Source organism: Salvelinus fontinalis, chromosome 19, assembly GCF_029448725.1.
Source record: "Salvelinus fontinalis isolate EN_2023a chromosome 19, ASM2944872v1, whole genome shotgun sequence".
NCBI lineage: Eukaryota > Metazoa > Chordata > Actinopteri > Salmoniformes > Salmonidae > Salvelinus > Salvelinus fontinalis.
In genome coordinates this window covers 50,548,100-50,562,049 of record NC_074683.1, presented here as the reverse complement: position 1 = coordinate 50,562,049, position 13,950 = coordinate 50,548,100, and the positions used below count along the sequence as shown (strand labels likewise).

The following is a 13,950-nucleotide window of genomic DNA, read 5'->3' as shown; positions in this document are numbered from 1 at the left end:
ATGGTGGAGTATGGGGTTAGAGGTGAGATGGTGGAGTATGGGGTTAGAGGTGAGATGGTGAGATGGTGGAGTATGGGGTTAGAGGTGAGATGGTGGAGTATGGGGTTAGAGGTGAGATGGTGGAGTATGGGGTTAGAGGTGAGATGGTGGAGTATGGGGTTAGAGGTGAGAGTGGTGGAGTATGGGGTTAGAGGTGAGATGGTGGAGTATGGGGTTAGAGGTGAGATGGTGGAGTATGGGGTGAGAGGTGAGATGGTGGAGTATGGGGTTAGAGGTGAGATGGTGGAGTATGGGGTTAGAGGTGAGGTGGTGGAGTATGGGGTTAGAGGTGAGATGGTGAGATGGTGGAGTATGGGGTTAGAGGTGAGATGGTGGAGTATGGGGTTAGAGGTGAGATGGTGGAGTATGGGGTTAGAGGTGAGATGGTGAGATGGTGGAGTATGGGGTTAGAGGTGAGATGGTGGAGTATGGGGTTAGAGGTGAGATGGTGGAGTATGGGGTTAGAGGTGAGATGGTGGAGTATGGGGTTAGAGGTGAGATGGTGAGAGGTGGAGTATGGGGTTAGAGGTGAGATGGTGGAGTATGGGGTTAGAGGTGAGATGGTGGAGTATGGGGTTAGAGGTGAGATGGTGAGATGGTGGAGTATGGGGTTAGAGGTGAGGTGGTGGAGTATGGGGTTAGAGGTGAGATGGTGGAGTATGGGGTTAGAGGTGAGATGGTGGAGTATGGGGTTAGAGGTGAGATGGTGAGATGGTGGAGTATGGGGTTAGAGGTGAGATGGTGGAGTATGGGGTTAGAGGTGAGATGGTGGAGTATGGGGTTAGAGGTGAGATGGTGGAGTATGGGGTTAGAGGTGAGATGGTGGAGTATGGGGTTAGAGGTGAGATGGTGGAGTATGGGGTTAGAGGTGAGATGGTGAGATGGTGGAGTATGGGGTTAGAGGTGAGATGGTGGAGTATGGGGTTAGAGGTGAGATGGTGGAGTATGGGGTTAGAGGTGAGGTGGTGGAGTATGGGGTTAGAGGTGAGATGGTGGAGTATGGGGTTAGAGGTGAGATGGTGGAGTATGGGGTTAGAGGTGAGATGGTGGAGTATGGGGTTAGAGGTGAGATGGTGAGATGGTGGAGTATGGGGTTAGAGGTGAGATGGTGGAGTATGGGGTTAGAGGTGAGATGGTGGAGTATGGGGTTAGAGGTGAGATGGTGGAGTATGGGGTTAGAGGTGAGATGGTGGAGTATGGGGTTAGAGGTGAGATGGTGGAGTATGGGGTTAGAGGTGAGATGGTGGAGTATGGGGTTAGAGGTGAGATGGTGGAGTATGGGGTTAGAGGTGAGATGGTGAGATGGTGGAGTATGGGGTTAGAGGTGAGATGGTGGAGTATGGGGTTAGAGGTGAGAGGTGAGATGGGGAGTATGGGGTTAGAGGTGAGATGGTGGAGTATGGGGTTAGAGGTGAGATGGTGGAGTATGGGGTTAGAGGTGAGATGGTGGAGTATGGGGTTAGAGGTGAGATGGTGGAGTATGGGGTTAGAGGTGAGATGGTGGAGTATGGGGTTAGAGGTGAGATGGTGGAGTATGGGGTTAGAGGTGAGATGGTGAGATGGTGGAGTATGGGGTTAGAGGTGAGATGGTGGAGTATGGGGTTAGAGGTGAGTGGTGGAGTATGGGGTTAGAGGTGAGATGGTGGAGTATGGGGTTAGAGGTGAGATGGTGGAGTATGGGGTTAGAGGTGAGATGGTGAGATGGTGGAGTATGGGGTTAGAGGTGAGATGGTGGAGTATGGGGTTAGAGGTGAGATGGTGGAGTATGGGGTTAGAGGTGAGATGGTGGAGTATGGGGTTAGAGGTGAGAGGTGAGATGGTGGAGTATGGGGTTAGAGGTGAGATGGTGGAGTATGGGGTTAGAGGTGAGATGGTGGAGTATGGGGTTAGAGGTGAGATGGTGGAGTATGGGGTTAGAGGTGAGATGGTGAGAGGTGGAGTATGGGGTTAGAGGTGAGATGGTGGAGTATGGGGTTAGAGGTGAGATGGTGAGATGGTGGAGTATGGGGTTAGAGGTGAGATGGTGGAGTATGGGGTTAGAGGTGAGATGGTGGAGTATGGGGTTAGAGGTGAGATGGTGGAGTATGGGGTTAGAGGTGAGATGGTGGAGTATGGGGTTAGAGGTGAGATGGTGGAGTATGGGGTTAGAGGTGAGATGGTGGAGTATGGGGTTAGAGGTGAGGTGGTGGAGTATGGGGTTAGAGGTGAGATGGTGAGATGATGGGGTTAGAGGTGAGATGGTGGAGTATGGGGTTAGAGGTGAGATGGTGGAGTATGGGGTTAGAGGTGAGATGGTGAGATGGTGGAGTATGGGGTTAGAGGTGAGATGGTGGAGTATGGGGTTAGAGGTGAGATGGTGGAGTATGGGGTTAGAGGTGAGATGGTGGAGTATGGGGTTAGAGGTGAGATGGTGGAGTATGGGGTTAGAGGTGAGATGGTGAGATGGTGGAGTATGGGGTTAGAGGTGAGATGGTGGAGTATGGGGTTAGAGGTGAGATGGTGGAGTATGGGGTTAGAGGTGAGGTGGTGGAGTATGGGGTTAGAGGTGAGGTGGTGGAGTATGGGGTTAGAGGTGAGATGGTGGAGTATGGGGTTAGAGGTGAGATGGTGAGGTGGTGGAGTATGGGGTTAGAGGTGAGATGGTGAGATGGTGGAGTATGGGGTTAGAGGTGAGATGGTGGAGTATGGGGTTAGAGGTGAGATGGTGGAGTATGGGGTTAGAGGTGAGATGGTGGAGTATGGGGTTAGAGGTGAGATGGTGGAGTATGGGGTTAGAGGTGAGATGGTGGAGTATGGGGTTAGAGGTGAGATGGTGGAGTATGGGGTTAGAGGTGAGATGGTGAGATGGTGGAGTATGGGGTTAGAGGTGAGATGGTGGAGTATGGGGTTAGAGGTGAGATGGTGAGATGGTGGAGTATGGGGTTAGAGGTGAGATGGTGGAGTATGGGGTTAGAGGTGAGATGGTGGAGTATGGGGTTAGAGGTGAGATGGTGGAGTATGGGGTTAGAGGTGAGATGGTGGAGTATGGGGTTAGAGGTGAGATGGTGGAGTATGGGGTTAGAGGTGAGATGGTGGAGTATGGGGTTAGAGGTGAGATGGTGGAGTATGGGGTTAGAGGTGAGATGGTGAGATGGTGGAGTATGGGGTTAGAGGTGAGATGGTGGAGTATGGGGGTGAGATGGTGGAGTATGGGGTTAGAGGTGAGATGGTGGAGTATGGGGTTAGAGGTGATGGTGAGATGGTGGAGTATGGGGTTAGAGGTGAGATGGTGGAGTATGGGGTTAGAGGTGAGATGGTGAGATGGTGGAGTATGGGGTTAGAGGTGAGATGGTGGAGTATGGGGTTAGAGGTGAGATGGTGAGATGGTGGAGTATGGGGTTAGAGGTGAGATGGTGGAGTATGGGGTTAGAGGTGAGATGGTGGAGTATGGGGTTAGAGGTGAGATGGTGGAGTATGGGGTTAGAGGTGAGATGGTGGAGTATGGGGTTAGAGGTGAGATGGTGAGAGGGTGGAGTATGGGGTTAGAGGTGAGATGGTGGAGTATGGGGTTAGAGGTGAGATGGTGAGATGGTGGAGTATGGGGTTAGAGGTGAGATGGTGGAGTATGGGGTTAGAGGTGAGATGGTGGAGTATGGGGTTAGAGGTGAGATGGTGGAGTATGGGGTTAGAGGTGAGATGGTGGAGTATGGGGTTAGAGGTGAGATGGTGAGATGGTGGAGTATGGGGTTAGAGGTGAGATGGTGGAGTATGGGGTTAGAGGTGAGATGGTGGAGTATGGGGTTAGAGGTGAGGATGGTGGAGTATGGGGTTAGAGGTGAGGTGGTGGAGTATGGGGTTAGAGGTGAGGTGGTGGAGTATGGGGTTAGAGGTGAGATGGTGGAGTATGGGGTTAGAGGTGAGATGGTGAGAGGGTGGAGTATGGGGTTAGAGGTGAGATGGTGGAGTATGGGGTTAGAGGTGAGATGGTGAGATGGTGGAGTATGGGGTTAGAGGTGAGATGGTGGAGTATGGGGTTAGAGGTGAGGTGGTGGAGTATGGGGTTAGAGGTGAGATGGTGGAGTATGGGGTTAGAGGTGAGATGGTGGAGTATGGGGTTAGAGGTGAGATGGTGAGATGGTGGAGTATGGGGTTAGAGGGGAGATGGTGGAGTATGGGGTTAGAGGTGAGATGGTGGAGTATGGGGTTAGAGGTGAGATGGTGGAGTATGGGGTTAGAGGTGAGATGGTGGAGTATGGGGTTAGAGGTGAGATGGTGGAGTATGGGGTTAGAGGTGAGATGGTGGAGTATGGGGTTAGAGGTGAGATGGTGGAGTATGGGGTTAGAGGTGAGATGGTGGAGTATGGGGTTAGAGGTGAGATGGTGGAGTATGGGGTTAGAGGTGAGATGGTGGAGTATGGGGTTAGAGGTGAGGTGGTGGAGTATGGGGTTAGAGGTGAGATGGTGGAGTATGGGGTTAGAGGTGAGATGGTGGAGTATGGGGTTAGAGGTGAGATGGTGAGATGGTGGAGTATGGGGTTAGAGGTGAGATGGTGGAGTATGGGGTTAGAGGTGAATGGTGGAGTATGGGGTTAGAGGTGAGATGGTGGAGTATGGGGTTAGAGGTGAGGTGGTGGAGTATGGGGTTAGAGGTGAGGTGGTGGAGTATGGGGTTAGAGGTGAGGTGGTGGAGTATGGGGTTAGAGGTGAGATGGTGGAGTATGGGGTTAGAGGTGAGATGGTGGAGTATGGGGTTAGAGGTGAGATGGTGGAGTATGGGGTTAGAGGTGAGATGGTGGAGTATGGGGTTAGAGGTGAGATGGTGGAGTATGGGGTTAGAGGTGAGATGGTGGAGTATGGGGTTAGAGGTGAGATGGTGGAGTATGGGGTTAGAGGTGAGATGGTGAGATGGTGGAGTATGGGGTTAGAGGTGAGATGGTGGAGTATGGGGTTAGAGGTGAGGTGGTGGAGTATGGGGTTAGAGGTGAGATGGTGGAGTATGGGGTTAGAGGGGAGATGGTGGAGTATGGGGTTAGAGGGGAGATGGTGGAGTATGGGGTTAGAGGTGAGATGGTGGAGTATGGGGTTAGAGGTGAGATGGTGGAGTATGGGGTTAGAGGTAAGGTGGTGGAGTATGGGGTTAGAGGTGAGATGGTGGAGTATGGGGTTAGAGGTGAGGTGGTGGAGTATGGGGTTAGAGGTGAGGTGGTGGAGTATGGGGTTAGAGGTGAGGTGGTGAGCTGGTGGAGTATGGGGTTAGAGGTGAGATGGTGAGATGGTGGAGTATGGGGTTAGAGGTGAGATGGTGGAGTATGGGGTTAGAGGTGAGATGGTGGAGTATGGGGTTAGAGGTGAGATGGTGGAGTATGGGGTTAGAGGTGAGATGGTGGAGTATGGGGTTAGAGGTGAGATGGTGGAGTATGGGGTTAGAGGTGAGATGGTGGAGTATGGGGTTAGAGGTGAGATGGTGGAGTATGGGGTTAGAGGTGAGATGGTGGAGTATGGGGTTAGAGGTGAGATGGTGAGGTGGTGGAGTATGGGGTTAGAGGTGAGATGGTGGAGTATGGGGTTAGAGGGGAGATGGTGGAGAATGGGGTTAGAGGGGAGATGGTGAGATGGTGGAGTATGGGGTTAGAGGTGAGATGGTGGAGTATGGGGTTAGAAGTGAGATGGTGGAGTATGGGGTTAGAGGTCAGATGGTGAGATGGTGGAGTATGGGGTTAGAGGTGAGATGGTGGAGTATGGGGTTAGAGGTGAGATGGTGGAGTATGGGGTTAGAGGTGAGATGGTGGAGTATGGGGTTAGAGGTGAGGTGGTGGAGTATGGGGTTAGAGGTGAGATGGTGGAGTATGGGGTTAGAGGTGAGATGGTGGAGTATGGGGTTAGAGGTGAGATGGTGAGATGGTGGAGTATGGGGTTAGAGGTGAGGTGGTGGAGTATGGGGTTAGAGGTGAGATGGTGGAGTATGGGGTTAGAGGTCAGATGGTTAGATGGTGGAGTATGGGGTTAGAGGTGAGGTGGTGGAGTATGGGGTTAGAGGTGAGATGGTGGAGTATGGGGTTAGAGGTGAGATGGTGGAGTATGGGGTTACAGGTGAGATGGTGGAGTATGGGGTTAGAGGTGAGGTGGTGGAGTATGGGGTTAGAGGTGAGATGGTGGAGTATGGGGTTAGAGGTGAGATGGTGAGATGGTGGAGTATGGGGTTGGAGGTGAGTAGTGGAGTATGGGGTTAGAGGTGAGCTGGTGGAGTATGGGGTTAGAGGTGAGGTGGTGAGATGGTGGAGTATGGGGTTAGAGGTGAGATGGTGGAGTATGGGGTTAGAGGTGAGATGGTGGAGTATGGGGTTAGAGGGGAGATGGTGGAGTATGGGGTTAGAGGTGAGATGGTGGAGTATGGGGTTAGAGGTGAGATGGTGGAGTATGGGGTTAGAGGTGAGATGGTGGAGTATGGGGTTAGAGGTGAGGTGGTGGAGTATGGGGTTAGAGGTGAGATGGTGGAGTATGGGGTTAGAGGTGAGGTGGTGGAGTATGGGGTTAGAGGTGAGATGGTGGAGTATGGGGTTAGAGGTGAGGTGGTGGAGTATGGGGTTAGAGGTGAGGAGGTGGAGTATGGGGTTAGAGGTGAGATGGTGGAGTATGGGGTTAGAGGTGAGATGGTGGAGTATGGGGTTAGAGGTGAGATGGTGGAGTATGGGGTTAGAGGTGAGATGGTGGAGTATGGGGTTAGAGGTGAGATGGTGAGATGGTGGAGTACGGGGTTAGAGGTGAGATGGTGGAGTATGGGGTTAGAGGTGAGATGGTGAGATGGTGGAGTACGGGGTTAGAGGTGAGATGGTGGAGAATGGGGTTAGAGGTGAGATGGTGAGATGGTGGAGTATGGGGTTAGAGGTGAGATGGTGGAGTATGGGGTTAGAGGTGAGATGGTGGAGTATGGGGTTAGAGGTGAGATGGTGGAGTATGGGGTTAGAGGTGAGATGGTGGAGTATGGGGTTAGAGGTGAGGTGGTGGAGTATGGGGTTAGAGGTGAGATGGTGGAGTATAGGGTTAGAGGTGAGGTGGTGGAGTATGGGGTTAGAGGTGAGATGGTGGAGTATGGGGTTAGAGGTGAGATGGTGAGATGGTGGAGTATGGGGTTAGAGGTGAGATGGTGAGGTGGTGGAGTATAGGGTTAGAGGTGAGATGGTGGAGTATGGGGTTAGAGGTGAGGTGAGGTGGTGGAGTATGGGGTTAGAGGTGAGATGGTGGAGTATGGGGTTAGAGGTGAGATGGTGGAGTTTGGGGTTAGAGGTGAGATGGTGGAGTATGGGGTTAGAGGTGAGATGGTGGAGTATGGGGTTAGAGGTCAGATGGTGGAGTATGGGGTTAGAGGTCAGGTTACATTACTCTCTCGTCTGTGGTTACCATTTTTCTTACTGGCGCTGTCTCATTAAACAGCTGCTGTGTTGCCCTGCTTATAGAAATGACTGGCTCGGTCTCATTAAACAGCTGCTGTGTTGCCCTGCTTATAGAAATGACTGGCTCGGTCTCATTAAACAGCTGCTGTGTTGCCCTGCTTAGAGAAATGACTGGCTCGGTCTCATTAAACAGCTGCTGTGTTGCCCTGCTTAGAGAAATGACTGGCTCGGTCTCATTAAACAGCTGCTGTGTTGCCCTGCTTATAGAAATGACTGGCTCGGTCTCATTAAACAGCTGCTGTGTTGCCCTGCTTAGAGAAATGACTGGCTCTGTCTCATTAAACAGCTGCTGTGTTGCCCTGCTTATAGAAATGACTGGCTCGGTCTCATTAAACAGCTGCTGTGTTGCCCTGCTTAGAGAAATGACTGGCTCGGTCTCATTAAACAGCTGCTGTGTTGCCCTGCTTAGAGAAATGACTGGCTCGGTCTCATTAAACAGCTGCTGTGTTGCCCTGCTTATAGAAATGACTGGCTCGGTCTCATTAAACAGCTGCTGTGTTGCCCTGCTTAGAGAAATGACTGGCTCTGTCTCATTAAACAGCTGCTGTGTTGCCCTGCTTATAGAAATGAATGACACTGTCTTGAAATCCCTTTGTCTGTTTATGTCTCAAACCATCTTTCTGTCACTTTCTCCCTGTCCCTCTCCACCTACCCCCTCTCTCTTTCTCCCTATCCCTCTCCACCTACCCCCTCTCTCTTTCTCCCTGTCCCTCTCCATCTACCCCCTCTCTCTTTCTCCCTGTCCCTCTCCATCTACCCCCTCTCTCTTTCTCCCTGTCCCTCTCCATCTACCCCCTCTCTCTTTCTCCCTCTCCATCTACCCCCTCTCTCTTTCTCCCTGTCCCTCTCTATCTACCCCCTCTCTCTTTCTCCCTTTCCCTCTCCATCTCCCTGTCCCTCTCCATCTCCCTGTCCCTCTTCATCTACCCCCTCTCTCTTTCTCCCTGTCCCTGTCCCTCTCCATCTACCCCCTCTCTCTTTCTCCCTGTCCCTCTCCATCTACCCCCTCTCTCTTTCTCCCTGTCCCTCTCCATCTACCTCCTCTCTCTTTCTCCCTGTCCCTCTCCATCTACCCCCTCTCTCTTTCTCCCTGTCCCTCTCCATCTACCTCCTCTCTCTTTCTCCCTGTCCCTCTCCATCTACCCCTCTCTCTTTCTCCCTGTCCCTCTCCATCTACCCCCTCTCTCTTTCTCCCTGTCCCTCTCCATCTACCCCCTCTCTCTTTCTCCCTCTCTCACTTCCACCTCCCAGTTGATTGGTCGAGGGCGGTATGGCTCCGTGTATAAAGGTTCTCTAGACGAGCGTACCGTGGCGGTCAAGATGTTCACCTACCAGAACCGGCAGAACTTTGTCAACGAGCGAGCCATCTACCGTGTCCCCCTGCTGGAGCACGATAACATCGCACGCTTCATCGTTGGAGACGAGAGACTCACAGCCGACGGACGCATGGAGTACCTGCTGGTCATGGAGTACTACCCTCATGTAAGTATACTGGCCTCTACTGGGTTCTACTGGGTTCTACTGGCCTCTACTGGGTTCTACTGTTCGCTACTGGCCTCTACTGGGTTCTACTAGGTTCTACTGGGTTCTACTGGCCTCTACTGGGTTTTACTGGGTTCTACTGGCGTCTACTGGGTTTTACTGGGTTTTACTGGGTTCTACTGGGTTCTACTGGGTTCTACTGGCCTCTACTGGGTTTTACTGGCCTCCACTGGGTTCTACTGGGTTCTACTGGCCTCTACTGGGTTCTACTGGGTTCTACTGGGTTTTACTGGGCTCTACTGGCCTCTACTGGGGTTTACTGGGTTTTACTGGCCTCTACTGGGTTCTACTGGGTTCTACTGTGTTCTACTGGGTTCTACTGGCCTCTACTGGGTTTTACTGGGTTCTACTGGGTTCTACTGGCCTCTACTGGGTTCTACTGAGTTTTACTGGGTTCTACTGGGTTCTACTTGGTTTTATTGGGTTCTACTGGCCTCTACTGGGGTTTACTGGGTTTTACTGGGTTCTACTGGCCTCTACTGGGTTTTACTGGGTTTTACTGGGTTCTACTGGGTTCTACTGGCCTCTACTGGGTTTTACTGGGTTCTACTGGGTTCTATTGGCCTCTACTGGGTTTTACTGGGTTCTACTGGGTTCTACTGGCCTCTACTGGGTTTTACTGGGTTCTACTTGGTTCTACTGGGTTCTACTGGCCTCTACTGGGTTTTACTGGGTTTTACTGGGTTTTACTGGGTTCTACTGGCCTCTACTGGGTTTTACTGGGTTTTACTGGGTTCTACTGGCCTCTACTGGGTTCTACTGGGTTCTACTGGGTTCTACTTGGTTCTACTGGCCTCTACTGGGTTTTACTGGGTTCTACTGGGTTCTACTGGCCTCTACTGGGTTTTACTGGGTTCTACTGGCCTCTACTGGGTTCTACTGGGTTCTACTGGTCTCTACATGGTTCTGCTGGTCTCTATATGGTTCTGCTGGGTTCTACTAGGCTCTACTGGGTTTTACTGGGATCTACTAGGTTCTACTGGTCTCTGCTGGCCTCTTCAGGGTTCTGCTTGGTTCTACTGGGTTCTACTAGGCTCTACTGGTCTCTGCTGGCCTCGACAGGGTTTTACTGGCCTCAAGGGTTCTACTGGCCTCAAGGGTTCTACTGGCCTCGACAGGGTTCTACTAGGCTCTACTGGTCTCTGATGGCCTTTTCAGGGTTCTGCTTGGTTCTACTAGGCTCTACTGGTCTCTACATGGTTCTGCTGGGTTCTACTAGGCTCTACTGGGTTCTACTAGGCTCTACTGGTCTCTGCTGGCCTCTACATGGTTCTACTAGGCTCTACTGGGTTCTACTAGGTACTACTGGTCTCTGCTAGCCTCGACAGGGTTCTACTGGCCTCTACAGGGTTCTACTGGCCTCTACAGGGTTCTACTGGTCTCTACAGGGATCTGCTAGCCTCGACAGGGTTCTACTGGCCTCGACAGGGTTCTACTGGTCTCGACACGGTTCTACTGGCCTCTACTGGGTTCTACTATGCTCTACTGGTTTCTGCTAGCCTCGCCAGGGTTCTACTGGCCTCGACTGGGTTCTACTGGCTTCGACAGGGTTCTACTGGCCTCTACTGGGTTCTACTATGCTCTACTGGTTTCTACTATGCTCTACTGGTTTCTGCTAGCCTCGACAGGGTTCTACTGGCCTCGACAGGGATCTGCTAGCCTCGACAGGGTTCTACTGGCCTCTACAGGGTTCTACAGGGTTATACTGGGTGCTACCAGGTTTATACCGGGTTCTACTGGGTTCGACTGGGATCTGCTGGCCTCTACAGGGCTCTACAGAGGTCTACTGGGCTCTACAGGGTTCTGCTGGCCTCTTCTGGGTTCTACCAGGATTATACCGGGTTCTACTGGGTTCGACAGGGTTCTGCTGGCCTCTTCTGGGCTCTATTGGGTTCTACTATGCTCTACTGGTTTTCCGCTAGCCTCGACAGGGTTCTACTGCCCTTTAATTCGTTCTACAGGGTTCTACTAAGTTCTACTGGCCTCTACAGGGTTCTACCGGGTTTCCCATCTCTCTCTGTCATTTGACTAGAATAGAAGGTTTCCTGTCTCTCTGTCATTTGACTAGAATAGAAGGTTTCCTGTCTCTGTCATTTGACTAGAATAGAAGGTTTCCTGTCTCTGTCATTTGACTAGAATAGAAGGTTTCCTGTCTCTGTCATTTGACTAGAATAGAAGGTTTCCTGTCTCTCTCTGTCATTTGACTAGAATAGAAGGTTTCCTGTCTCTCTGTCATTTGACTAGAATAGAAGGTTTCCTGTCTCTCTGTCATTTGACTAGAATAGAAGGTTTCCTGTCTCTCTCTGTCATTTGACTAGAATAGAAGGTTTCCTGTCTCTGTCATTTGACTAGAATAGAAGGTTTCCTGTCTCTGTCATTTGACTAGAATAGAAGGTTTCCTGTCTCTGTCATTTGACTAGAATAGAAGGTTTCCTGTCTCTGTCATTTGACTAGAATAGAAGGTTTCCTGTCTCTGTCATTTGACTAGAATAGAAGGTTTCCTGTCTCTGTCATTTGACTAGAATAGAAGGTTTCCTGTCTCTGTCATTTGACTAGAATAGAAGGTTTCCTGTCTCTGTCATTTGACTAGAATAGAAGGTTTCCTGTCTCTCTGTCATTTGACTAGAATAGAAGGTTTCCTCTCTCTGTCATTTGACTAGAATAGAAGGTTTCCCGTCTCTCTGTCATTTGACTAGAATAGAAGGTTTCCTGTCTCTCTGTCATTTGACTAGAATAGAAGGTTTCCCGTCTCTCTGTCATTTGACTAGAATAGAAGGTTTCCTGTCTCTCTCTGTCATTTGACTAGAATAGAAGGTTTCCTGTCTCTCTGTCATTTGACTAGAATAGAAGGTTTCCCGTCTCTCTCTGTCATTTGACTAGAATAGAAGGTTTCCTGTCTCTGTCATTTGACTAGAATAGAAGGTTTCCTGTCTCTCTGTCATTTGACTAGAATAGAAGGTTTCCTGTCTCTCTCTGTCATTTGACTAGACTAGAAGGTTTCCTGTCTCTGTCATTTGACTAGAATAGAAGGTTTCCTGTCTCTGTCATTTGACTAGAATAGAAGGTTTCCCGTCTCTCTGTCATTTGACTAGACTAGAAGGTTTCCTGTCTCTGTCATTTGACTAGAATAGAAGGTTTCCTGTCTCTCTCTGTCATTTGACTAGAATAGAAGATTTCCTCTCTCTGTCATTTGACTAGACTAGAAGGTTTCCTGTCTCTGTCATTTGACTAGAATAGAAGGTTTCCCGTCTCTCTGTCATTTGACTAGACTAGAAGGTTTCCTGTCTCTGTCATTTGACTAGAATAGAAGGTTTCCTGTCTCTGTCATTTGACTAGAATAGAAGGTTTCCCGTCTCTCTGTCATTTGACTAGACTAGAAGGTTTCCTGTCTCTGTCATTTGACTAGACTAGAAGGTTTCCTGTCTCTGTCATTTGACTAGAATAGAAGGTTTCCTGTCTCTCTGTCATTTGACTAGAATAGAAGGTTTCCTGTCTCTCTCTGTCATTTGACTAGAATAGAAGGTTTCCTGTCTCTGTCATTTGACTAGAATAGAAGGTTTCCTGTCTCTGTCATTTGACTAGAATAGAAGGTTTCCTGTCTCTCTCTGTCATTTGACTAGAATAGAAGGTTTCCTGTCTCTCTCTGTCATTTGACTAGACTAGAAGGTTTCCTGTCTCTCTGTCATTTGACTAGAATAGAAGGTTTCCTGTCTCTCTCTGTCATTTGACTAGACTAGAAGGTTTCCTGTCTCTCTGTCATTTGACTAGAATAGAAGGTTTCCTGTCTCTGTCATTTGACTAGAATAGAAGGTTTCCTGTCTCTCTCTGTCATTTGACTAGAATAGAAGGTTTCCTGTCTCTCTGTCATTTGACTAGAATAGAAGGTTTCCTGTCTCTGTCATTTGACTAGAATAGAAGGTTTCCTGTCTCTCTCTGTCATTTGACTAGACTAGAAGGTTTCCTGTCTCTGTCATTTGACTAGAATAGAAGGTTTCCTGTCTCTGTCATTTGACTAGAATAGAAGGTTTCCTGTCTCTCTGTCATTTGACTAGAATAGAAGGTTTCCTGTCTCTCTCTGTCATTTGACTAGAATAGAAGGTTTCCTCTCTCTGTCATTTGACTAGAATAGAAGGTTTCCTGTCTCTCTGTCATTTGACTAGAATAGAAGGTTTCCTGTCTCTGTCATTTGACTAGAATAGAAGGTTTCCTGTCTCTGTCATTTGACTAGAATAGAAGGTTTCCTGTCTCTGTCATTTGACTAGAATAGAAGGTTTCCTGTCTCTCTGTCATTTGACTAGAATAGAAGGTTTCCTGTTTCTCTGTCATTTGACTAGAATAGAAGGTTTCCTGTCTCTCTCTGTCATTTGACTAGAATAGAAGGTTTCCTGTCTCTCTCTGTCATTTGACTAGAATAGAAGGTTTCCTGTCTCTCTGTCATTTGACTAGAATAGAAGGTTTCCTGTCTCTCTGTCATTTGACTAGAATAGAAGGTTTCCTGTCTCTCTGTCATTTGACTAGAATAGAAGGTTTCCTGTCTCTCTGTCATTTGACTAGAATAGAAGGTTTCCTGTCTCTCTGTCATTTGACTAGAATAGAAGGTTTCCCGTCTCTCTCTGTCATTTGACTAGAATAGAAGGTTTCCTGTCTCTCTCTGTCATTTGACTAGAATAGAAGGTTTCCTGTCTCTCTCTGTCATTTGACTAGAATAGAAGGTTTCCTGTCTCTGTCATTTGACTAGAATAGAAGGTTTCCTGTCTCTCTCTGTCATTTGACTAGAATAGAAGGTTTCCTGTCTCTCTCTGTCATTTGACTAGAATAGAAGGTTTCCTGTCTCTGTCATTTGACTAGAATAGAAGGTTTCCTGTCTCTCTGTCATTTGACTAGAATAGAAGGTTTCCTGTCTCTCTCTGTCATTTGACTAGAATAGAAGGTTTCCTGT

The 13,950-nt window shown here is 49.4% G+C and overlaps 1 protein-coding gene across 1 annotated transcript in view; it reads left to right on the top strand.

Moving 5' to 3' along the window:
• Positions 1-8,054: 8,054 nt before the first annotated feature.
• Positions 8,055-13,950, top strand: part of LOC129816223 (bone morphogenetic protein receptor type-2-like) — a gene marked incomplete at its 5' end in the record, with an annotated part of 118,220 nt that continues 112,324 nt past the window's right edge. Inside the window, one exon of the mRNA XM_055870457.1 lies at positions 8,055-8,951. Within this exon, the coding sequence (XP_055726432.1) occupies positions 8,055-8,951 (897 nt within the window). The remainder of the gene's footprint in view (positions 8,952-13,950) is intronic.